This window comes from Phoenix dactylifera, chromosome 3 (assembly GCF_051530095.1).
Source record: "Phoenix dactylifera cultivar Ajwa chromosome 3, Ajwa_hap1_PhDact_Kaust_v1.1, whole genome shotgun sequence".
In the NCBI taxonomy this organism is placed as follows: domain Eukaryota; kingdom Viridiplantae; phylum Streptophyta; class Magnoliopsida; order Arecales; family Arecaceae; genus Phoenix; species Phoenix dactylifera.
In genome coordinates this window covers 2,494,431-2,520,225 of record NC_143192.1, presented here as the reverse complement: position 1 = coordinate 2,520,225, position 25,795 = coordinate 2,494,431, and the positions used below count along the sequence as shown (strand labels likewise).

The 25,795-nt window shown below is 37.8% G+C and overlaps 2 protein-coding genes across 6 annotated transcripts in view; one reads left to right on the top strand and one right to left on the bottom strand.

Annotated features, from left to right (window-relative positions):
• Window positions 1–18,896, bottom strand: part of LOC103708704 (DHHC-type zinc finger family protein) — a 32,953-nt gene extending 14,057 nt beyond the window's left edge. For 4 of the 5 annotated variants that reach the window (XM_088717424.2, XM_088717426.2, XM_026805270.4 and 1 more), the window contains exons 1-9: window positions 18,724–18,896; window positions 18,516–18,630; window positions 11,780–11,854; window positions 11,586–11,657; window positions 11,352–11,486; window positions 4,065–4,098; window positions 2,117–2,226; window positions 298–384; window positions 4–87 (exon numbers count right to left, since the gene is read on the bottom strand). In XM_088717424.2, coding sequence (XP_088573550.2) covers window positions 4–87; window positions 298–384; window positions 2,117–2,226; window positions 4,065–4,098; window positions 11,352–11,486; window positions 11,586–11,657; window positions 11,780–11,854; window positions 18,516–18,630; window positions 18,724–18,799 — 788 coding nt within the window. In that variant the 5' untranslated portion in view covers window positions 18,800–18,896. The remainder of the gene's footprint in view (window positions 1–3; window positions 88–297; window positions 385–2,116; window positions 2,227–4,064; window positions 4,099–11,351; window positions 11,487–11,585; window positions 11,658–11,779; window positions 11,855–18,515; window positions 18,631–18,723) is intronic. The other variant, XM_088717425.2, reaches the window with a different exon arrangement.
• A 3,341-nt stretch (window positions 18,897–22,237) lies between these two features.
• Window positions 22,238–23,648, top strand: LOC103708703 (dehydrin COR410-like). Its single transcript, XM_008793759.6, has 2 exons — window positions 22,238–22,656; window positions 22,892–23,648. The coding sequence occupies exons 1-2, from the start codon at window positions 22,447–22,449 to the stop codon at window positions 23,384–23,386; spliced, it is 705 nt and encodes a 234-aa protein (XP_008791981.2). The 5' UTR covers window positions 22,238–22,446; the 3' UTR covers window positions 23,387–23,648.
• Window positions 23,649–25,795: the final 2,147 nt, after the last annotated feature.

The window sequence follows — 25,795 nt, the reverse complement described above, 5'->3', positions numbered from 1 at the left end:
TACCTATGGAATAGCAGCAGTAGAAGTAGAAAGACAAGGCAAAAGATCAATGCTGCTAACAGCACTATCACAAAAAACTCCTTCCACCTGAGTAGACCATTTCAAGCAAACTTGCATGAGCTCGTCACAGTTTAATTTAAAGTATTCAGAATGTTAAGAAAATTGTGATAATTCCCATTGATGTTTTTATTAAGATCTTTAGTAATTTTAGCAATTGGTGACAATGACACAAATACAAAATAATGCAATTTGAACAAAGGGCTGTACTATCTAGCCTTAAGGAGAGTAACACCATACCAAGCCTTGATGATTTTTGAACTCAACAAGTCAATATACAATATAACAGTCCATGCACACAGAATTGATTCTTCAAAAATGTACCACCTACAAAAGGAAAAAAAGGGGAAAAACACATTACATTTGCAGATTCAGAAAGTCAGTGAGAAGCTAACCACAAATATGTGCTGAATGTTTGGCAATTTATAAACATTGTTCGAAGTTTATATATAGAGCTTCTTGTTTTCCCTCACATCTGTACTTTTAGAAAAAAATAAGATTCAAGAGTAATCTGGCAGGAGAAAAAACTTATAGTTCAGCAAAGTAGCTGGATGAAAATGAAAAGTTATTGATATCACAGAGAATACGAGACATACATAGACTAAGCTTCATGAAGAAAACAAGAACATACAAATTCAGAAAGTCCATAAAAAGTAGAAAAACTGATATATTGATAAAGAAAGGTTGCCAGATATCAATAAAAACTTCATTATCAACTTAGTTACAGATGATTTTAGTGAAAGCAATACTGAAAAATAAATTTTAGCAGTCAGTATGTTAAGGTTGGTACGTGGTAGTACAGGTTGGTACTGCTGACCTTACTCTAGAGTGTAAGAATAATGACAGGCAAAAACTTAAATGTCTGAGGGTTGGTGACAAGAAAGTAAAATAAAATGAAATTGCACCATGGAAACAAACATAAAAAATAATACAAAAGGGCTGATAGAATGGAAACAAACTTGGACACATCAAACCCAGAAATCCGTATGACCAAGATTTGCTAAAATATCAACAACAATAAAATGAGACAAGAATAAAGCACAAGAAAGGGTTCCTTGTTGTTAAACACTGGAAGAGAGATTATAGGAGGTTCAAGAAAAAGACTTGAAGCAATTTTAAACTGAGAAATGAACAACAACAACAACAACAAAAACAAGAAGTTAACCAAAAACATTAAGGTCAGGAGTAAAAGCTCCTAGAGGAGAAAGATGTGTTCAAGAAAAAAAAAAGTTAGTTGGAGAACTAGAAAGGTTTGATATTGGAGGTGCTATGAGGGTGCCAACTGGCTGGGTTGGTAAATCCCAAGTGTTGATGCAAGAGACCTGGGTTCCCACCCTCACTATGGTATTCAACCAAGCTTCCACCCATCCTAATTCTGAAAAGAGGAAGAAAAGGATGGTCTAAATCTGGTATTTTCCACAAGTATTTTAAAGATCCACACCTCCTACAAATTGATTTCAAACATGGAATTGCTTCAAGCTTCTAAATGTAACCTCCATAATTTGGTCATTTTTTCAGAACTTGTTGAGTGGCCTCCAGAGATTAGGTTGTCCAACTCATACCTATAGTCATAGAGGATGAGGGCACTGTTCAATTGAATGGTAGATATCGGCAAAGAATGAACTTATGTCAACCATCTCTGAAGCTACACAAGAACAACGCTATAAAAGTCATGATTTAAAGTTGCATGGCTAAAAAAGAAAATGCTCCAGATACGCAATGTGATAAACAATCTCCAATGGGGGAAATAGAATAATTACAGGTAGAATTATCGAGGATATATACCACACGGAAACAAGAGCATATGCAGATACATGAACATATCAACAAAGACGGGTGCAAACACATACACAGGCATGCACGCATACATCACCCACACATGCGTGCATATATGCATACACAATACATGCCTACTTACATAAACACATACATGCACATATATAAGCACCCACATTGTGTATAGACATAGAGAACAACATTTACACTGCATGCGATATGAGCATGGACGTTCAAATATCTTTAATGACATAGGGAAAGATGAATTTGAGAAAAAGCTCACCAAAATCGGCAATGATTCCCTTGGCCAATGCAAGTCCCTAGCCACACACAATGATGATCAAATTGAAGGACACATTTGTCACAATCATGGCAATGCTTCGAGCGTGGAGGCTGTGAAATGTTGCACAAAATTAAAGCTTGATTTTTTAAAAAAAAATCATAATGTTAAAATTTTGCAAGCTTAAGCATATGATAGTGAAATAATTGAAAAATAAGATGCCACTATAGTTTATTTCAAGAATTTGATTACTTCTAAAATGGAGAAAGGAAGTACCTTTATGCAACAACAAGTAAATATAATACAGCATTGTCAAACCATACTATTAAGATTTTGAGATTCACAGGCATGTTTTTTGAATCAGGAAACTCCTGATTCCAGTTATCTAACATTCCAAAACCATTTTCTTGAGTATATCAAGATACCTTAACACAACATTCTCAATGAAAATAAGAATTTTAGAACAATGTATATCCAAATGGCTACAGCAAACACATCAATTGGTGTAATCACAAACAAATTGGCAGAAAAGTCATTGACCAGAAACTGAAAAGGATGATGCTGTATAACAAGAGTAACTGCCTCATAGTCGGCTAGACTAGGGGTGAAAATGAACCAAGCAATTCGCAAGCTGCTCGAGCTCGCCTCGAGCCCAAGCTCGACTCGACTTGAACATTATCGAGCTCGAGTAGCTCGAACAGTTTTTCAAGTCGAGCTCGAGTAGCAAACTACTCGATTGTATCAAGGGCTAGTTTGGTATATGCGTAGTAGAAGTCTGAACCGAGCAGCACGACCTTGTACTACCCGGTTCCATGTTGTACCAACACGCACCGCCTGATTTTAGGTGGTACCATGACTGGATGTGAGAAAATGCTTTGTTACTAGTATCGTAGCTAGTACCAGCATAAAGAACCTTGCAAGCTCACAAGATAACTCCTCTATTACTTGTGAGGGTGCTATCTAGTCAAGTCAAAACTGAGATTACCTCCCAAACCAAACCTAGATCTATTCAGGGATTCAAGACTTAAATTTGAAACCAACCAAGTCTAGTGGCAGTATAAGTAGGTGAGATTTCAAAAACTCCATCAGTTCCATGGATTTAGCATAGGTATGTAACAACCAGTTTCCTACCAGATAGTCAAGTTGAGATACAGTATGAATCAGATCCAACGCTCAATTAGGTCTCAAATTAATTGATGTCAATTTATTCCACATTCACTATTGACCAAATTTTCTGTTAGCTCAAGCCCACCAATTGGTTTTCATGTTACAAAGCATGGAAAAAGAAGAATGTGAATAGGCCTTAGTTTCTTGCTCAAAGAAGTAACCTATAAGATTGAGGATTTGGTAGCTCAATTCCCCTAATATGTTGTGTGAGAAATATTAGATCGAATTAGGTCTACTTCAGGTATATATTTACTGGACCTACATGAAGACCCTAAATCATATACTAGTTTTCCCATCATCTACAATATTATTGGAGGCTTACCAGGACAAGCCTTACTCTTTATTGTATCCGAATTCCTTAATTATGTCCAACAAATTCTGGTCATGCTCTATTCAAAATCTTGGCTTGTTCGAAGGCAACTCTTTAGAATTGCAGAATGTCTGGATAGTTAAAAAGTCCCTTAATTCTTGTGGATAGTTAAAAAGTCCACCTAACTTGAACACTTAAATTGCACCTTGGCCATGTCTAGTTACCAGATGAGTATTTGGCATTCTGTGACAAACTCTCAGCCAGATGTATTATCTTATGTCCTTATATTTTGTTTTCTTCCTATATGTTAATTCCTATGCTTGTGTCTCATGAACTGCATCCTATAATTGCATTATGCAGGCTCTAAACATGTGCAACATAGTATTTTTATATGGGATTTTCATTAATGGAATAAAAAATTAAAACATTTTGGGTTTGGTCAAATTTGACCAAGCAAACATAATTAGATTTTACCTGAATTATATTACAGTAAGCGCAAGTCCAATTCCTGCCAGAGCAAAGGGAAAATCAAAGTTATTGAAACATTACGGATCATTCAATCTTGATTTCTACCATACTATAGTGCAATAGAGGATAAGCTATAGAAGCAGAACAACAAGTAAATGGTCAATACAATGCTAAATACTGTCGGTCAACAACAAATAGCAAAATGGTCACATAAAGTATAGAGTTTGCACATTCCCTATACTAGTAGAAGTCTCAGGCTATACTTTAATAACTTCAATTAAAGTTTCTTTCAATTTTTTATTTTTGAAGAAATTAAAGACGATTTCTTAATAAATGTTAGACTCCGCTTTTTTATCTATATTTATCTAATATTCTCAACCACATCTACTTTCCATCCTTCACAAGTAATGTCCAAGAAAATTACAATTTCATCTATTTTAAAACTTCAATTTTCATATCAATCATGACAGACTTTTTCCACCTTTGCCCTAATCCTTATGAAAACCCCTAAATTCACTGGACCTCCTCTAAAGAAGCTTAATAACAAAATAAAACCTAGCCTAAAATTGTAATAATAACAAAATAAAATCCTAGCCCAAAAACATAACACACAAATACCTTCCAATCTTCATGCTTTTTCCCCTTTACATGATCTCAATTAATAAGAGCAGTAAGCAGCAGCTCAGCAAAGGAGTATTAAATTCTTTCTCCTTCACTAAACTTTCAGGTTAGCCTAGAATATTCCATAGTTCATTATTAATAGATGCTCCTAAGTCCTAACTCTATTTGACTTTTATCTTCCTTCCATTACTAATTAGTTACATCCCAAGGTAGTCTGGTTCTTCAAAACATAGTAACAATATTGATGTAGGAGAGTGCCAATTTATAAGACCCCAGCAGTCTGTTCTAATGAAGAGATTTTCAGTTGATGTTCTTAAAGAGCCTTTATTATAGTGCCACTTTCATGGTACTATTCATGGTTCTTTGGCAGAGAACTATTCATGATACTCTAACAAAAACTTGTTGGAGGCTTTTTAGTCTTGTGGAGTTTCTTTTCTTATGTTTTTAACTGATGACTAGATTTGTTTGAAAGGTTCAGATTTAATGTTGTTAGGGTTTTGAGTAGTATTGCTCGGACATGACAAAATCCAGAAATTTTGCAACATTTTGATGCAACAGGGTACACCATGGCACAGTGGCATATAGTCTCACGGTCTCACCCCTTTTGCCAAAGAAAACAATGGCACATCTCATGGTCCTTGAAGGGGAAAAAAGGGAAAACTGAGCATGCCTCTTCCCTTAGCCATCAAGAAATGGGAGAAGAAGGGAGAGGGGAGGGAGAAGGAGAGAGGGGGAGAGAGAAGGAGAGAAGAGGTGGGGGGGGGGAGGGGAGAGAGAGAGAGGGGGGGAAAAAAGACCCACCCTCCCGTCTCCTACCCTAGTGGATGATGCAAGGAAAAGAACAAGGAAAGAAAATTCACAGCCAACTCCTCTTTCTTGCCAATCCCAGATTTCTTCCAAGGAAAAAGATAAAAAGCAAAGAACAAAGGAAAGAAAGGAGAGAAATAGAGAAGAAGGCAGAGCAACCAGTAATGCCTTCCGTACCTTTCTTCTTGCTGTCTCCCTATCCGTGCCTTCCTCCTGCTTTTCCTGTCTTCTTGTCCTTTCTCTATTCCTTTTTTTTTGGTTCCTAATCAAACACTAAGCCATACTACAGAAAGGAGGAAACAGTCACAGCTGTCACAGCCGAAAAGGCTGCAAAACCCCTTCATGCAACTAATGAAGCATTGGGATATCTTTCTATAGCCTCAATATCAATTTTACCCATTAGGTTTACCAAAAATCTTATTCATGTCCTTTTTAAATGCATTTCACTAATTTCAAATACCTATTGAGTTATGCGGAGCATTCATGGCAACATCATGTCATCACTCAAGACTCAAGAGTCCACGATTGAGATTAAGCAATATAAAGATCCAAGATCCATTGCTTGTTGATCTATTGGATCCAACAACTCATAAAAAAATGATCCATTAGCTTGGTTGTCATCAATTAAGGGCACCACAGCAACCAATCATTAGATTATGAAAAAGTTTATGTGGGCTTCATCATCAAATCTTAGATATCTGGTGGGTGATCAAAGTTTTAGGAAACATCAAAAAGATCTCGAGGACAAGACCCACACAGCAAAAGCAAATGATGTGGGAGTGTACTGATTGAGAAGATTCCAGCTGTCCATGTTTTAATGAAGAGTTTTAGTGATTTTTTTTTTGGTAGGAGAGTTTTAGACTTTTAGTGATATTTATTGTTGTGTTGTTGTAGTGGATACTGTTTGCTGTACTATCCACACTACTGTCACAGAGAATTGTTCACAATAATGCAATAAAAATTAACTTCTTAGGAGTCTAATGCCTTTTAGGGTTTATTTCTTATGTTTAAACTAATAGCTAGGATTTATTTTTAATTGAAGGATCAAGATGTAACATTGTTATGATTTTGCCCATATAAAGGTTGTAATGATCTCATTATAGAGACGGTCTTTGAGATAATTTGATTGAAAGAAAGAAGAAAGCCAAGGTTTGGCTGTTCTCCCTCCCTCTCTTTTTCTGTCTCTATCCTTTAAATGCTTCTCTCCTTTTCTATGTTCTACTTTATTTTTATCATTGTGTTTTGATGTGATTTGTTTTCTACCCAAAAAAAACTACAAAAGCATTGTTCCTAAACATGAAATCCTAAAATTATTTTCTCCAAACACATAATCCTTTGCATCAATCCCTAACCCCTAGTATCCTAAAATTATTCTCCAAATTACTGAAAATTTCTCAAATTATTCTTGAATTTTTACACTGGCAGAATGATCCTCCAGATTATCCTTGGTAATAAAGTAACAAGAATATTTAATTATTTGCCATTATCTTAGATTTTATGATTTACTCATGAATTGCCCATGACTGATTCAAAAACTTTGATGCCTTACAAATTAATGATGCTCTATGTCGTTACTGGTGGTCTTGTTTTTGCTACTATTTATGGTTAGTTCTCATCAATTCTATTTTTCTTGTGAAGAAATATAATAGATAGTTCAATAATCAAAGTTTCTTTATTTTTGTTGTTTTTCTAATCTTTGATCACCAGAAATCTTTCCAAACGTTGGACGAATTGTCCTCATTAGCTGAACTATGCCCAAGAGCTCTAGAGTATAGAGATCAAATTGGTTTGGTATTAGAGTATCCATGTCATTCAATTGGAGCACATGTTAAACAACTGATGATCAAAAAGATTGACACAATAGAAGCTTGCCATGAAGCCATGTATCCATGCTTTGATAATCAAGATGGCAATCAAGGGTCATGAGGAGTGAATAAACCGCATGGAAGATTTGCTAGATGAGATTTAAAAGATTAAAATGTCACATGCTGCAACCGTGCCAGATATGGTTTGCACTTTGCAGCACATGATATTGGATGGCACCATTCTGTGCTGGTCATGTGCTCATCATTGCGCCAAGCCTCTTAACAAAAAAAACTGTGGTGATCTGTATTGGTCCATGCCAATAGGTAATCGGCATATGCAAAAACTGACCAATATTGACTAGGATAGATAGGTACAAGAAATACAGAGGTTACATACTCCTGTACCATGCCGATACCTAACCAGTGCAAACCAGCATGCTGCAGCACTTAAAACCATAAAGGAGAATAAGGAAATGTTGGCCCAATTCAAAGCAGTCACCTTTCAACCCTCCATCAATAAATTGACAAGGAAATGTTTTGAAAAAAAAAATATCATGAAGATAAGGAGCATTTAGGGATCAATGTACATTCCATAGACAAATTGATTAATCAACAAATCATCAATAGGACAACTGGAGCTTCTTAACCAAACAAAACCAAGCAAATTTTAGCTACCATGGATGGTAATGAATCCTTTCAGATCCTAAATACCATGAGTTGCTTAATTTGATTTCTAGGGACAGTGAATGCTGGTTTTGGTGACAACAAGCTAGCTATTTGCTAGATCTCTACATAGTGATTATTAATTTGACCCCACGGAACCCCTTTTCACACAAATGAACATGAACATTTGTTTCATTGCTCTTGGTAAATAAGAAAAGGACTCAGATTAGAGATTCCAGATACTTGTGACATGGTAAGACCTGAGAAATTTCTAAGTAGGATAACCCGCTGCCTTCTCCTGCTTTCAATGACTGAGGGAACTGAGGTACAGTTTGTTAAGGGCCAAACTAAAAAGTTCACACATCATGGAGTCAGTCAAGAAGTCACCATCTGATTAAAAATTGGCACAGCTAAGGGACCAGAACGAGTAGCCAAAGAAACCCTTTTGGACAGTCTCTTCTAGACCAGCCTTAAAGGCTTGACTAGCTTTTTTGGGGGCCTTAGGTTATTTTAAAGTTGCTGTTAGATTTTATTTTAGATGTGCAATCGGATATTTTTGGTAATCTGGCAACAATATCTGCTGATTTTGGTGCCTGAAAGACCTCTGGTTGCTTCCTTTTTTAAGAATTATAACTGAACTCCGACAAGGAAGCAATTGTTAGCAGCTAGTGGCTAGTGCTATTTGCTTAAACATTACTCACTTAAATTGTTTCCTATTTTAGGTGCCCTAAAGGATTCAAAAAAGAAGTTCAAGCAAGCTATATATTGCAGGGCTTTAGTTTCTATCATTTCTCTGTTCTAATTGCAATTTGAGGAGTCCTAATTAGAGTAGGATAAGTGCAAAGTTTAGACCAAAAAAGGAATCTTATATTCTAGTTGTTCAGTAGATGATTTTGGGCTTATATTTTTAAAAGTTCAAATATAACATGGGTGCCGGCCCCTTTTACATTTTTCTTATTCTTTTCCAATTCTTTTTCTTAACACCTTCACACACACCCCATCCCTCTCTTATGTCAATTTTTGTTTGTTGAACCCTTTTCCCTCATTATCATTGCTTCAATCTCAACTGTTTACCACAGTTAAAGAGTGAAAATGAAGAATACCTTCACTTGAAGTCAGAATTTTTTTGACTTAACCATGTTCCATAAGATGTTACACCTCAGTGCCTTGAAGAGAAGACAACTGACACTGTTATCCAGAAAGTAATCTGGCCAATCAGAATGACAGCAAGCTTGCGTTTGATCTTGTCTCATTCACCAACAACAAGTAACCCTACACACCTCTGGTGGCATCAGAAATGAAAGAACCTCCACATGCATATTTCATGCCAAGTTATTGCACTTCATTGTTATGAATATATTTTCATCAATTCCAACAGTTGGGTGACCCCATAATAGATTAAGCAAGAAGACTGAACTAACCACTAAGACAGGGTTTTATGAATTGAAAGATATTTTGCTGCATGATATAAAGCATGTTTGAAGATTGAAATCACAAATGAGCTGATTGGCCTGCAAAGATTTATAGTGGACAATCAATCAGACCACTTCACATATTGAGAAGCAGAACAAGAGAACACAAACCATTGATGGATCATGTTACTATAGAATATGCAGGGCATCATGGTTCAATTGCTTATGAGAAAAAACTTAACTGTTTCTAAGAAACAACCCGAGAACCTGAGTGTGAGATGCTTTTCATGTGAATGGGTAGTTTTCTTTACAATGTCCCTGACAGTACCACCATGCTCTAGGTTGAGAAACAATCAATTGCAACCACACAACTGCAGCTATGGGTTTGAAAACTGATGCTGATGGAAAGATAAACAATGTTCAGAAGCATAAACTGGACCAAGACTAAGACGCAGCAATGTTGATGCCCATTCATATTGAAGAATGGACCATAAGCAAAAGCTATGCCAGACGAGCGGGTGAAAAAGCTCAAACTAAAGATGAAAGGAAGGAACAACCTTAACAACTCAAATGAATGGTTCACCATGAATTACATGGTGTCCGATACTAATGCCTACCTTGATTCTTCCAAGATTTAACAAAGTTAGAAATTGTTCTATGTGGTGCTCTATTGTATGTGATCCATATTCTGGTGAAATAAATGGCCGATAGATTGAAGGTCAAACATGACACACACACACACACTAGACAATTTCACCATCCTTCCAATTGACTACAAGAAGATGGCCATGGTTGACAGTTCACCAGCCATTAATATAGCAAAGAAATTGATTGATCAAGAAAAATGTTATTTTCTCAGATATGACAAGGATATGGGATCTTAAATCCATATATAGGATTTCAATTTTGAAACATAGGTGCATAAAGGAACCAGTTAGCTCTTAAAGATATAGATTCAAGAGAGCATCATTTTTATATGGCCCATTGTTTGTGATTCAAATCAGAGCATCTTTTTTTAAGACAAATCAAGTATTTGTAAAACTTGAGAGAGAGAGAGAGAGAGAGAGAGAGTCCTGACAGCCACCCTGTTAGTGTCTAGTTCTTTTAATTTGTTTTCCGTTTGTAAATGTGATCTTCTAATTCTACTTTCGATTTGAGTAGTTTTAGCAGGCCTTAACCCTGTAAGATGTTGTGGCTGGACAAGTTGAAATAATTGGGTCGCAGCCTGTGTAGACGTCAGATCAACTTTTGAGCTTAGGAAATAAAGGAATATGTCAAAATTACTAGTCTAAAGTATGATACAACCTGGATACCATAGAGTGCTTGTGCCTTTATTATTTTTAATTTTTGTTTATCCCTTATATGTGGTGTTTTTTAATCATAGATCTATTTACAACAGTAGTAAAGTAACCAGAAATGAATTTGCTCTCTATAATTGTTCTTCCATATCATTCTAGACTATCCTACCCCACAATCTATCATCATATACATCCCAAACTCAAACTAATTTCTGCCTTCTCTTTACATGCTATAACCCCCTTGTCTTAGAAAACTGCAAGGTGTTCATATTACATTCCAATGTTAAACCATTTCATTATCAGAATTATTGTACATGCATCCATGGATGCATGCATCATACATATATGTGTATACTAGTCAGCCACTACAAGGCACAGGTTAATTAATTTTGCTCTAATTAGCAGTTAACAACTACAAAGAAATATAAGTTTGGGAGAAAGACGACTGCATGGATCTCTCGTGTTTTCCATCTTTCCATGAAATATGGAATGAATATAAGTTATAACCTTTGTTGCATTGTCTCCCCTTTAGAGGTATTTGTGAGTTTCTTCCCTTCTATTACTAGAGATGTTGAATTCCATAATTTATGAACATTAACAAACAATGTTGAACACCGATATAAAATTGAGTAGCCAATAATTTTGTTAAAGCACAATATTCTTGGTTTGCCGTAATTACATCCATACCTGCTGGATGATCCAGGAGGGTAGAGGTCCATCACCAGCTTTAACCATGATGACGAATTCATTCGGCAATTATGTCTCCCCAACTGGTTGCGATTCATGGAAGAAGTGAAGCTATTATTTCTTGAAATAGATTGACTTTGCTTGATCATTGAAAATATGCAGAAATAAGATTTGGGTACTGGCAATCATGTACATTCTTGTATGTGCAAATAAGAATAGAACCCATAATCTTACTTTAAAATCATTGGAGAGTTCATAGAGGTTGTATACGTTTCATTTCCAACTCTCATTGCATCAATAACATACCTAACACCATATAAAGAGAAAAAAAAGGGTACATGTAAGCCTGTTTGAATTCTGATAAGGGAATGTAGATTGTTTTCCAAAGATCAATGAGCATCAACTTGATGAGCATGTAGACCAACTACCCTGGGGAAGAACCAGCTGTAAAGAAATATTGAACTAATGTCGCCACAAGAAACCCCAAATATATTGCAGTATACCTGGAAATTGGGGGGGAAAAGCTGTTAAAGAACGAATAAATGAAACATAAAGATTAAAGTGCAAAACATGCAAGAGGGAGTATACACATGTACTACGAAAACTAAGGACTAAGAAATTCTCACCAGGTTTAATAAAATGATGTGATCAATTATGATACCAGGGATTAAAAAATTTATGTATGCCCTCATATCAGGGACCAAATAATATGATACATATCATGGTAAGTGTCCACATGGGCTAGTACAGCATTGATTCAGATTAGCAAAAAAAAAAATTGTATGGAGTTGTACACTGCTAGTATAGAACTAGTAGATATTATCAAGGAATGTTGTATACCAGTCAAGGTTCGCCGTCTCGATACTGGACCCCGTACCGGTGCCACACTAGCATAGTATTGGTACGGTATGGTATGCAGTTCTTTTGGCGTACCGAATGTTGGTGCGCCACCGGTATCGGTATCGATATCGAACCGGTACGATACGCTCAGTACCATTCGGTTTAGTATGGTACGGCATGCCATGAAACAGGAGACCGAAGCGAGCCCCTCTTCCATGGCTCCCTCCTCCATGTGGCGGTTCCCCGGCCAGCCTTCCTCTCCCTCTCCCTCCCTCCCCCGCTCTCCCTCACTCTCTTTTTCTCTTTTCCTTCATCTTCTCCCCCTCCGGCGTCGGTCTCGTTTTCATCGCCAGAACCATCCCGATCCACGGCCGGTACGGCTCAGGATGCCCCGAACTGGGTGGTCAGGATGGTTCTACCGACCTTGATCCAGCCAATAATAAGGGGGGAGGTGCAGAGAAGCCTCCCATGCCTTCTCATCATCCCAACTTATATTTTGGTTTTCATTAAAAAGTGCCGGTCAAGGTGGTGGGGCTTAGTTGAGCTACCCAGCAAAGCAAGGCAGGCTGAGGTATTCAAGGAAAGAAAGTAGTTTCTTGGATCAACAAGAAAGAAAAAAAAAAAGGACATTGCAGCTCCACTGTGGAGAGAGGATAAGGAGTCTATTCATGCTAATTTCAATACTAGTGGGCCCTCAGATGACTGGTTGCCCAGATCCTCTCGCAATACCAGCTATGATGATAATGAAGTTCTAGTAATGATGCATCTGGTGACTAGGAAGGTGGTAGTGGACATGGTATGGGTACATATGGATCACAGTCCCGTGATCATCAATTCACCAATGAATCTGAATTCATTCATACCACACAGGATAAAGACCATGGTGCACGCCTAGTAGAACCCATGAAAATACGATTGCATATACGAGATAGACCTCTCAAGATGGTTTGGGAGATTGCACAGCTGCTACAGATGACCCCCACATGATGCAAGGTCCCTAGACATATCTAGATCCGAGTCATATGCTGGATTCTATTCCAAACAGCTAGACTACAACCCACATAGATATCCTTTATTTGAGGCATCGTATTCGAATAGCTATAATACTTCCCAACCTCAAACAACCTAGGGTTGAATTTTGCTACTTACATTTTTATATAGCCAATTTAATATCAAACAAAAAATCAGTATCAGGATGACCATCTAGGAGGCAAAGATTAAGGATCATAGGGATGGGTGGCAGATGATTTGCAAAGTTGGAGTAATATCCCAAGCTCATACTATGACCAGGATACCAGCGTCTGCAAGGGATATAAACACCCCACAAAATTTTAAATGTCAATACATAATTTGTACTTCAAATCTATTTGATATAATGTATGTAGATTCAATTATATGCATTCATGCATTCAGTTATGCTATAACTGCATAAATGTATCGATCATAGCATGTTTGTCGAGACTCGAGACCAATGTAACATAAAGAATATCAAAACAATATTGAAATCTTCAATTGAACAACCACAATCATTAAAATAATCATTGAAAGTAAATAAAAAAATTGAAAAAATGGAAAAAATAAAGACTGTAGAAAAATGGCATAACAATATGGAACCAATATACCATTGCATACCATATATCGGTACGATACGGAACCGGTGCCATACCGTATCGGTCACGGACTGGTACAGCACCCAATATTGGTCCAACGGACCTTGATGTAGAGGTTCTTTAGAGATCAGAAAAAATAAGAGGAAGCTCAGTAAAATGTGATTGGCAATTGTTTGATTGTTGGATTCATGCCCCCAGGCATATCTGAGATCAAGATCAATAATTTTGGAGATTTTTGGTTGAACTGCAAAATCTACTCTAAGAATTTGTTTAAATCCAAAAATAACCCAAGCAAATGATGTTTACTCAAGTTGATTTCCAGATATACTATAAAAAAGGGCCAACTTATGAATCTACTAGATTATATTTTTAAATTAATTTTATAAAAATAATTATTAAAATAGTGATTTATGAAATGTTTCGCCAAAATGATAGCATGTTTACACCGATGATGTCCATTGGGCATATGTTACCAATATCTGAACCATAATGGATGCAATTTGGGTGTACTTGGGTTCCACCATCTTAGGCTAGAAATTATCATAAATTGAAATCAACTTAACAAAAGCACCTTCATTCATGTCCAAAGTTTTTTTGTGTACATGAGGCCAATTGACAAAATCCTTCAATCTAAACTAATTTTCAAAAATATTGTTACTTTTTATTAATTATTTTGAAATATAAATTATATAATTAATTTTCACACAAATTTGTTTTTATTGATTATCTATTTGTAATTAATTAAAATGCATAAATGTTTTTAATGTTGTTTAATCACATAGAAAGGAAGATAATTGATTCGACGTGCATAAGGTGAATGAACTAATTTGGGCAATGAATTTGCACTTCAAACCTTGTTATAAAAAAGGAATAGTACGTAAAAATTCTTAAAAGAGGCCACTACCAATTTGATGATGTTATTTTCATCTTCTTTCGCTATACCGTCAAACAAATGATTTTAACCACCATGAGCATCAAGTGTTTGCATGCCGTTTACTCCGAATAAATATTAGTTTGAAAGTGGGCTCTATCATGCAAGATAAAAGCAAGGTTATCTACATATTGGATGCCCAAAAACAGGATATCAATGTAGGAAGATGCCAATCTTGTCAACATAGACCATGCCAAACTAAATAAAAAATTAAAAAATACATGTGTCGTCTTTCTCTTGCTATCCTCCTCCCCACTAGACCTCTCTCCTTTCCACTGGCGCCACCTTGCTACTTCGCCATTGACCACCTCTCCTCACCCACCATCCCTACATCCACCCCAAAAATTCATCAGAGGATGATAGTCTTCTCACTTGAGACAAGTCACTAGCAAGGAATCACCCAAACAGCCCAACATAACCTAGGCCATAGGGCGTAGAGGAAGGCCACATAGTCCAACACCAAGGTCATACACCAAACCGAGGTCCCTGGCCTGGTCCAAGTTAAGGTGCCTGGCATTAAAGTCAAGCAGCATCATGGACCCGCTGGTCAAGGAGCTGGCTATCGACAAGGCTCGCTATGGTATAGATCATTGCTGGACTCCACCACCGTTGTGCCTATTGAGAAGCATTGGTTTGTCATGAAGAATAAGCCTATTTCCACAAAAGGGGGGAAGGCAACCGGTGCTGATCCATCTGCTCATGAGAGGGCATGCCATCAAGGTCCAAGAAAGGATTTAGAACTCCATCTTCTAGTTGTTGGAGTCCTACCTCATCAGGCCCATGACATCAGTCCAAGCAGCAAGGATGCCAACACTTGCGGCGATAAGGTTCGACTTTAGGGTCTCTAAGCTGAGGCTGTTAGGCCTATGGCTAAAGGCCACTCCAAGGGTAGGTTTGATGATGACTGCCTTCCCATTAAAGGCAATGGTGGCCGCAGGGTTGACCGTGGAGGAGATGTAGGTATTCATGGCATCGCCCTCGTCAGAGCCAACGACAGCATAATGCCAACAAGTGGTGAGTAAAGAGAAATGGGGAGGATCATGGACAATGTAGGGAAGACATACACTTTAATCATTTTATTCAATTAGGCAAGGCCAATATACATGGGATCAACATCCAAATATGTTGATGCCTCTGTTTTTGACATCCCAATACATCGATACCTTGTTTTTGTCTTGTAGGCAGCTACTTTTGCAGTGCCTAATTTCATATTAATATTTATTTTGATTGAACATCATGTAAAACACACAATGCTTGGGGATCAACAAAACTGTCTACTTGGCGGCACAACAGATGAAGATGAAAATAGCACCATCGAATATGCCACTTTTGTGATAGTAGCATTTTTTGAAGAATTATTATGTAATATTCCCTACAAAAAATTCAAAAAATTAAAAAATGATAAAAATATATAGACAAAATAAGCTAATGCATACCATCTACCAAAGCATGTCATTAATGCATGTGATATTTTTAAATTTTTCCCAATTGGTGGTGCTACCATGAGGTGAGCGATTGAACTTGCATATCAAGAACATTGTATTACTACTAGATGATTATATAATGGATTTCCTTTTTGTTCAATACCTTAATCATCCAATTCTATCTCGTAGACCAGTTTAATTATTTCTAGTAACTTAATTGCTTTTCAATTGCTAATTTTGATACTTAATATATTTTTAATGTATTTTTTATTCCATATTGTGTGATTTATGTGATAAATATGCATGCTAGTGACTTTAACATACAACAAAAACCATGACTAGGGTGGCTAACTCGATACTTCCAGCTTGTTTCCTGCAAAAGAATATAAAATATGACAAAACAATGGAAAAAAATCTCAACTTAGATCTAGAAAGGCCAAAACAAGCTGTATCAAGGACCTAACAGCCATGTCTATATGCACTCATCAATACCCTTTGTTGGTACAATCCTTGGAGTACATTACCATACCCACCCTCGCCCCCATATACCAATATTTCAAACATTGTTAGAAACTAAGGTGAATTCAATTTATAGACACTATTTCAGGTTTCCAATTAATCATTATTTTCTATTTTAGAAGATCAAATATATTGTATTGTACTGTTCAAGGTACTCTTCATGCTACAATACCATGAGCAGTAACCAATGTTACCTAGACACTCATGTCCAATTTCAAAAATGTGTTGGATGCATATCCGAATCGGACACACATAAAACACTTGGACACTTTAAGAAATTCTTTCTTTAAAATTCTTAAAGATTGGTGGAGAGCTGAACTCTACCAACAATGACTTCAACCCTCCATTTTGGTGTTAGTAGTGAGCATTTATAATTTGTAAAGATTGGTCAAGGATGTAGATAGTAAGATAAACTTGTGAAATATTATTTTTGTCATTGTTAATTGGGAAGCTAGGATGAGAAACATGTGCGATAAAAAGCCTCACAAGAATTATTTTTTTTATTATTTTCTATTACGCAATATTTAAAGTTAGAAATGTATATTGTTTAGTTAGAATTGTTTTTGTCCTGCATGTCCCCGGACCTCCTTTTATTGTCTTGTCGAGTCAAACACTTGGCTACGCATCTCAATCTGATTCTCATGTCCTTGTCCACGCAACACTGACAACAACAGTGGATGTAAAGGATATTTTCTTATGTAGTTTGAGCTTTTATGAAGGATGTTGACTGGCTGTTTTATTTTAGTTTGTATGTTAGGGAGTTCTAGTAAAATTAGAAAAGGTGACCAGCTAGAGAGAATTATGTACACAGCTGGGGAAAATTCAGAAATTGACTATGGAAGTTAGCTCTGCAAGAAAGTTTACAAAGTAAAGGCCATGAGCCTCTCTTTTTCTCTTGTTCTTCTTCTATTTTTCACTTATTCTCCCCTCTCCCCCCCCCCCCCCCCCCCCCTTCTCTCCTCAACCCTGATCTTACAGGGCTATGCATTTGGGACAATCAAGCACCACTTTGATCATAACCCATTCCACACACAAGTCTACCATGAAGAGGGGAAAAAGCAGGAAAGAAGATCTCTACTAGGAGTTTTAGCTCTTTCTTCTTTCGACAACAAGAATGAGTTAAAATTGTATTTCCAATCCATGAATTGGGAAAAGTTTTTCACACCATGCGTTCTCTATAACTAAGGATTGCTTCTAAAGTTGTGTTTGTGACAGAAGTTCTTAGAAGGATATTTAATTCTATAATATTATAATTTTAGCCACTTCTCTCTACTGTTTTGCCAACACAGTTTAGTTTCTTCACAAGTTCTTCATTTCTCTTCTGGATAAAACACCATCCACAACTGTATCATTGATGCTTAGTAACTACAGAGAGATCAGAATTACTTTAAGCAAATACTTTTTGGTAGAAAACGCCTTTTCCTAGGAAATATGCAGAGCTTCAAGACATATGACCAAACCCCATTTCCCTAGTTTCACCCCGGTCTACCTTCCTACCTACCTACTAAAGCTCGAGGCCTATGTAGTTGGACGAGCAAAGGACCTCACTAAACAAAGAACTTTGGCTAAATACAGTTATGAGAATCCTTCAACACTTAATTCTTCCCCATTAGAACCTTAAAAGAAGCAAGTAAGATGCTTTAGCCTGACCAATATCAGATTAACCAGACAGGCAGCTTCAAAAATCCACTTCCATCAAATGACGCCCTTTTTCCAAAGATCGACTTCTAAAAAACAATAATTAAGCAATGGCACGACCCTAGCAGTTAAAATCAGATCAATAGGAACAAGAAAACTCAAGAGAAGTTTCAGAGACAAGGACAGTGGAGTTAGAGAGTACCATGGCTCCTCTTTAGTCTTCCGTATCAAATCGGCATCCAAGAGGAACAGAACGCCCACGAAGATCACGTGAAGCAGCACTAGCGCCACCTTCAGCCCCCACTTAGATCTCCTCGCTGGAAACCAAAGCGACCAAACGAGAGCTCAGAGAATCCAACCAACAATCGAAGAAAAAACACGGAAAAAGATCGGATTTTCGGGGGTCGTACCTCGATCGTCGAGGCAGGGGAAGAGACGAAAGCACCGCTCGGCGAGGGCGGGGGCGCGGAGACCGTCGGCCGCCATCGAACGAGTCGGCAGCGCATCCGAGAGCGAGAAGAGAGGGTTTTGGCCCGGAAAGAAGAACGGTGGAAAGATGAAACGGGTGCACCGCAGGCACAACTTATCGTCGGCATAGGAGGTTGCGGGAGCCGTTAAGATTGAATTGATCAGCCGAGGAGGTTCCGGGAGCCGTTGAGATTGAACTGATCAGCTGTTTTTTGACGAACAGGAAAGAGATGACACCTTCCCTTTCTTCCGCCACGCGGTGCTAGTTTAATGACCCGGCAATATAGGCTAAGATGCTGTTTCGTATTACTGTTGATAGTGGAGGCTTAAAAGTTGGAAGTAGAGTTTTGCTCCCATAGCGAGCAGTATTTTGACAGAGGTTTTGCCAAAAATTATTTACTATTCGCTAACTATATTTATAAAAAATATAAAATATTAACATTTATTTAGTAATAATACTAAAATAGTAATTCTAATATGATAGAATTATAATAAAAAAAGTATATGGTATTGTATAGTGGTATAATATAATATAATATTATATATTATCATATATTAAAATATTATTATATAGTATAATATTATTATAATGTTATATAATATTATAATGTAATATAGAATCATTACAATATAGTGCATTATAATATTATTAATATAGCATTAATAATATAGTATAATATGATATGACATGATATGATATAAAATAAAATAAGTTAATATAATATATTACAATATAATATAACATAACATAACATAATATAATATAATAATAGTACTATAATATAATGTAATATTACATAATTTAATGTCATTGTGATGCAATATAATGTATTATTATAATATAATGTAATAAAATATGTTATGATAATATTGTTGGCGCTCTTTCTATTCCGTTTTGGGTGAGCTACAGAACTTGGGATCGTAGAATATTTGGAATTTCAGAAAACTCTGTTGGAAAAAAGTGTGATGCCAAGCTTGCTTGGGGAAGGGGTAGGTGCATGTACGAGCATACCACCGGTGTTAAACTAGCTAGAAAAATATTGATCGAAAGGAGAATAGAGAGTAGCGTGGGTCCATATATCTTAAGTCTTAACCTTTAAGAACTTTCACTACTATCACATTGTCGCTTGAAGGTAATAAAATTAGATAGGGATATAGCGTTGGGCTAAGATAAAAGATTGAGATAAAGGTAAAGGTAATTTGATTAGATTGGTTATCAAAAGATTTTTTTATAGAGTATAATTCCACCATTTATACTAATATATAACAACTACGCTCAAGCACAATAACTATCCATTTCAACAGTTGCTTTCCACATTTAGTCTCCACTCCTGTGAGTTTTGGCTACTAACATCAGTTACCTTTTAACAACTGTATGATTATTAAGATCTACCAACTATCAGGCCGATACTGGTATTTATCGACCTTGATCTATCCTTCACTATTTTCGACCTATCCCTGCATGGCTTGGGTCGGCCGTCTTTCTTGATGGCCCTATAACAAAGTCTTCTGCATCTTGGAATGCCTTTAAAATCGATCCATACTCCTCTATATTATGGTTAGTCACAACTATCATAGTCATTTGGCCTCTGCATCCATATCATAGCCAAAATTTCCTTCTTCAGCTATTTTCTTTATACTTTGTAGAATTTATTCTAGTCCAATCCCATCAAGCTCAGCAAAGATCACGTAACTCCCACCTACATGGCACTTGCTCATTTATCTCCATACGTACAGGTGATTGGTGCATCCAAAGAGGGCTTTAAATTTTTTTTATTTCTCTCTCTAGAGTAAAAATCGCAAACATGTCTCTCCTACAAGAGAAAAATTATTAGTTGGATCAGATCCACTAACTCATCAGTGGATCAGTCCAACCATGAACCAACATGACAGATAAAAAGGAAATAGAAAAAAAAAAGGAGAGTAATACAGATATATTTGTGTATGTTGGTTCATGGTTAGACTGGTCCACCAGCTCAACAATAGACTTGGGTCTGGCTAAAAATTTCACCGACATGCGGGGCAGCTGGCTTGCTCAGAAATCTCGAGAGCAAAGGGTGCATTGGATTCGTATCCCTAACTTTATCAACCCCTAGACTAAGAACTATGTCACGAGATGGGGATCTCGGTACTCCACCTCGCCCTCCATGGAATGGGACCTGTTCTCAGAGTAAATCAATATGTTCATGGTACGCTAATCCTGGGATTCATGGTACCATTTTGCAGTGCGAGCATGTGCTCAGGCCCAGGTATCAAGCGTTTCATGCATGAGAGATAATAATTCCGACCTTTGATCTCGGCAAAAGCCCCTAAAGTTTTCCTCCTTAGACACCACTCCATGCAAGGGGGCTCCACATTACAATGATGAAGGATTATGTTACTCAAAGTTACGCCATCCCATTGCCATCGGTCAGAGAGAAAACTAGAGGCTTAATTAGTATTTATTGCTTTTAAGAGGCCCCAAAGAGAGTCAAAAGGCTAAGGTTAAAGAGTACAAAAGGTCCAAATATACCATTCTAAAACATGATAGCTACTTGTCATCACACGCAATTACCATAAGCAGGCCACTTGCTATGTTCATGGCCGTCCAATCTGCAAAATGACCCGAACACAATATATAAAGTAAATGATAGCTACTTGGAATGCCAGATAACTACGAGTTGATCAAGAAAACACGTTGAAGTAAAAGAATTCGACTACCAATCACCCGTCGGATCATCGGTTATCTGTCTAATATGGCAATCGGAGGTTGATGTAGCAAACCACAAGGTCGTTGATGTTGGTCGAACCAATGAATCTCTGTAATATTTTTCTAATTATAAATTATTATAATGATAAAAATGGTGACAAGTGTGAAAGAGAACCATATGGGTAGTAACACATCATTTGTTTCAGTAACAAGTGGTCAAAATAGTTTTCCTATAGCCCAAGGCACGATATTTTAGTCCTCTTGCCCTAAAGTCTCACTCACTTGAGTGAGAATGGAGGGAGATAACCTTTCAGGAAAGAGACGAAAAGGCCGACACACAACCGACATTTGCAACCCTGAGATCTCGCATCATCCCACTCCTGCCCTTCGGGCTTCCCCCGTCTCTCTCTCTCTTTTTGAACGGTAGAGAAGAGGAATCGCGCAACGAAAGGCCATACCAAACGGTCCCACGTGCCAATCACTTCCGCTCTCCCCCAGAAGCACCACAACACGGAGACATTGCCATCTCGTCACCCAATAAAATCCATGCACGTATCGCGTACGAAGCTGGCTGGACGGGCGGTGTGAACTCATCTGCGAGGCATCATACCGAGCGCCAGCGACGTTCCACCCGAGCGTGATGGGCGGTGGGGGATTTTGATTGGTTGTCGGCAAGACGAGGCCACTCCCTGAACGCCACCTCCTTTCTTCTTTAATCGTTACTTCTTTCGCTTTAATTCTTCCTTCTTTTTAATAACTCCCATCCTTCGTCGCGTTGGTAACGCGTTGCCACGACTCTCCCCTCGACCCCACCAGTCACCAAAACTCTATATAACGCCATTGCTTTCGCCACCCCACCCTCATCTCGAATCCAAGGCCAAGAAGAGAGGAGACTTCTAGCAGAAATTTAGCCATCGAAGATTTCTCTGTTTGTATTGTTCTTATTTGGTGTGTGTGAGTGAAGTTTCTGGGGAGGATGGCGGAGGAGCACAAGCAGGAGGTGGAGGGGGAGGTGAAGGATAGGGGGTTGTTCGACTTCATGGGGAAGAAGGAGGCCGAGGAGAAGAGAGAAGAGGACGTTCTGGGCACCAAGGTGGAGAAGGTTCATATAGAGGAAGAGAAAGAGGAGAAGAAGGAGAGCTTGTTTGAAAAGCTCCACCGGTCTCACAGCACCAGCTCTAGCTCGGTAAGTTGGCCTAATGTTATTATTATATATCTTTTATCTTTTGTGCCCTCCATGTTTACTAAAATGACCATTCTGTGCCCATGAATGATCCATCCTTTAAATACAGGATAAGGACAAAATGGTTATTTTCTGTAGTAATTGGATCAGGTCACCGACCATGGCCTAAGCTCATGTCAGCCATGAAAGTTTGTCTAATCTAATCTAAATTCCGTGTTGTTCTTCTTATGGTATGCAGTCAAGTGATGAGGAAGAAGTCGAGGGCGAGAACAAAGAGAAGAAGAAGAAGAAGAAGGGATTGAAAGAGAAGATCGAGAAGAAGATTGGTGGTGAAAAGAAGGAAGGTGAAGAAGAGGAGAAGAAGCCGGCCGTGGTCGAGCAGGAGGTGGCGGTCGCCGCCGTGCCCACCGAAGGTGAGGACACTGCAGTCAAGGTGGAGAAGGTGAACGAGAGTCTTAAAGTGGAGGAAGCCCCAGAGGAGGAGAAGAAAGGTTTCCTGGACAAGATCAAAGAGAAGCTCCCCGGCCACCACAAGAAGCCTGAGGAGGCTGCCGCCGCCGCCGCCCCCCCTGCGGCCCCAGCTGCAGAGTGCACCGGCCATGAGAAGGAGCATGAAGCTGATGGACAAGATGGGAAGGAGAAGAAGGGCATACTGGGGAAGATCATGGAGAAGATACCCGGCTATCACAAGAATGGTGGGGAGGAGAGTGAGAAGACTAGTGGCAGCCCCTAGAAGAAAAGCTTATTGATATATATCTTTGATGTTTGTTTTCTGCTTTTGCTGTTTATCATGAAATGTTTTGGGTTTGTCAATGTTTGTTTGTTGGGTTGGTAGTTTGCTGGTCCCTCCTTGTTGGATATGTGCTTAGGTATGTACTTCCTATTTGATGTAATTTTTTGCCAGTCGGCAAGAAGGACATGGGAGTATTGATGTACTTGCTTCATTGTGCACGCATACCTATTAGTGATATGATTGTTTAGTATGTTTATGTTTACTCTAAACTTAGACTGTGACAAGTGAATGTGTTTTAGCTTGTCCTCTTCGTTCCGGAAGGGACTGGCATTTAGAAGAAATCAGCTGGTTGGTGGGTTGGTTTTGGGGCTTTAATGTGTTGGCGATTGCTTTTTTTTTTTTTAGGGAGGATTCTCTCTTTCGATGTGGAAGGTGCTAGGCTTTGGCAAGAAAGATAAATTTGATTTTAACGGGTATTGAAATGTATCTAATTCCCTCTTAGATTAAAATAAAATTTTGATTTTAATGGGTATAGAAATATATCCAATTCCCTCTTAGTAAGATTAATTGAATGCAAATTACTCTGAAAGATAATTTAGGACTAGCATTATGGGGCCTGGAGCATTTATCTTTATCTTTATCCTTTTATTATTTTTTTAAAAAATTTTATACAGTCAGAAACATTCTACAAAGTAAGTTACCGAATGCATACTATGTGTATCCTGCATGTTAGTAAGGTGTATATCATGCAACAAAGTTAATGCATTCTTAATCATGGTTAGGGGTAGAATCACTATAGGGAAAAATGGGTTTGCCAACTCTTTTATACCAATGCTAGGGGAAAATGTCGGCAATTAACATCATGATGCTTTTTTATCAACGACGATGATTAACGACATTAATAAAAACATCTCATTTTTCGATGCTTTTCAGATGAGCATTATCGAAAGACATGTAGATCGTTTATAAGACGATACTAATAAGTACCGTTGGACACCATCCACCACCCATTTCAATCTTGATTCTCTCGGTCCACCGCCAGACCTAATTTTTGGATACCTAATTAATTTCCTCCTTCTCTTCCTCTTCCTCCTCTCCCAAGCTCCGCCTTCAGATATCAGTGCTCCTCCATCGGCCTCCTCCTCCTCCTCTCCTTCCCCACCAGCCTGATCATCCTCCTCCTTCGCCAGCTTAGGGCTAACCGTGTTTACCAAGGATTGCTTGTGGGAATTATTTGTACCAGTGCATTGCCAAGTCATGCATTATTTGTATAATTATAATACTTCAGATATCTTCTATTTAGAGCAGAGCAGAACCGTGCTACCATGTAATCAGTAATCTCCCTTTAATAAAAACACAAAAGGAGTCTAACTTTCGCTGTAAGATGAATTGACTGGTTTCTTTTGAAGCAGGCATGGAAGATTCCATCATTTTGCCTCCCCTACATTCTCTCTTTGTTGTCTTTAATTTTTCATTTTCAAACTTTTTCACTTTAACAACCTCAAACTTTTCCATATTTTGAAATTTAAAAAAGATTTGAATACATGAAAATAATAAGGCCATAATTTTTTAGATGCACAATCTCCAGAAGTAGTCATAGAAGATATGTTTTAGATGCAACAACTATTAGCACACCTGGTTGGCATGCCACCTTTCAAAACTTGGCCTTTAGGTGATCCATATGGTTCAAATCCAAGTTAAATTTTGAAACTCAAGTACCAGAGAATCCCTCTCAACACAATGATGTCAATGGGCTGGTTTAAACTTTTCCCTTCACATTATGTTTGCTACTAATTCTTGTTTAAACTATTGCCTGCCCATTACCAAATTCTCCATGATTAGGCCCAAGCTTAGCTTGAGGAATGAACCATGATTAGATCAATGAATCCCTCGAGCATTATCAAAAAAATTAGTAATAATTTCTGTCATTTTATAAAAACAAACAAAATCTGAGATGGATTTGGGAAATATATATTAGTTGTAAATACGCAAGAATGCTGTTTATTATATGACTACAGTGGTCAGCACCTAAGATTGAAATGCTTTGCTTGGCCAAGGCCCAATCAAGAGATTTTTTGATACAAAGGCAACCACAAAACAGGAACTTTAGATTCCATAATCAAGTAAAGATGGCTATGTCAAAACATCCATCCCTAGATATCTCCAGACAAATCTCCCCAGCAACAAAATAGTCTTTTAGAAAAAAATTTAGATGATCAAGACCTCGGGACAACCAAGGAAGGTGAGCATCATCCAACTCAACACCGAAGCTAACAAACAAAGCAGCCTCTTGAATCATGTCACCCAAAGCTAAGAAAACAAATAGCAACAAAGCAACAAAGATTCCATCCAAAACAGCATATAATTCCATTATAAAAATGCCCAACTTTTTCCTATCCTGATAACAGT

Excerpts from the sequence above, each read along its gene's own strand:
- LOC103708703 (XM_008793759.6), top strand. The coding sequence starts at position 22,447 with ATGGCGGAGGAGCACAAGCAGGAGGTGGAGGGGGAGGTGAAGGATAGG. Across the intron at positions 22,657-22,891 it reads ACAGCACCAGCTCTAGCTCG|TCAAGTGATGAGGAAGAAGT; the intron begins GTAAGTTGGCCT and ends TATGGTATGCAG.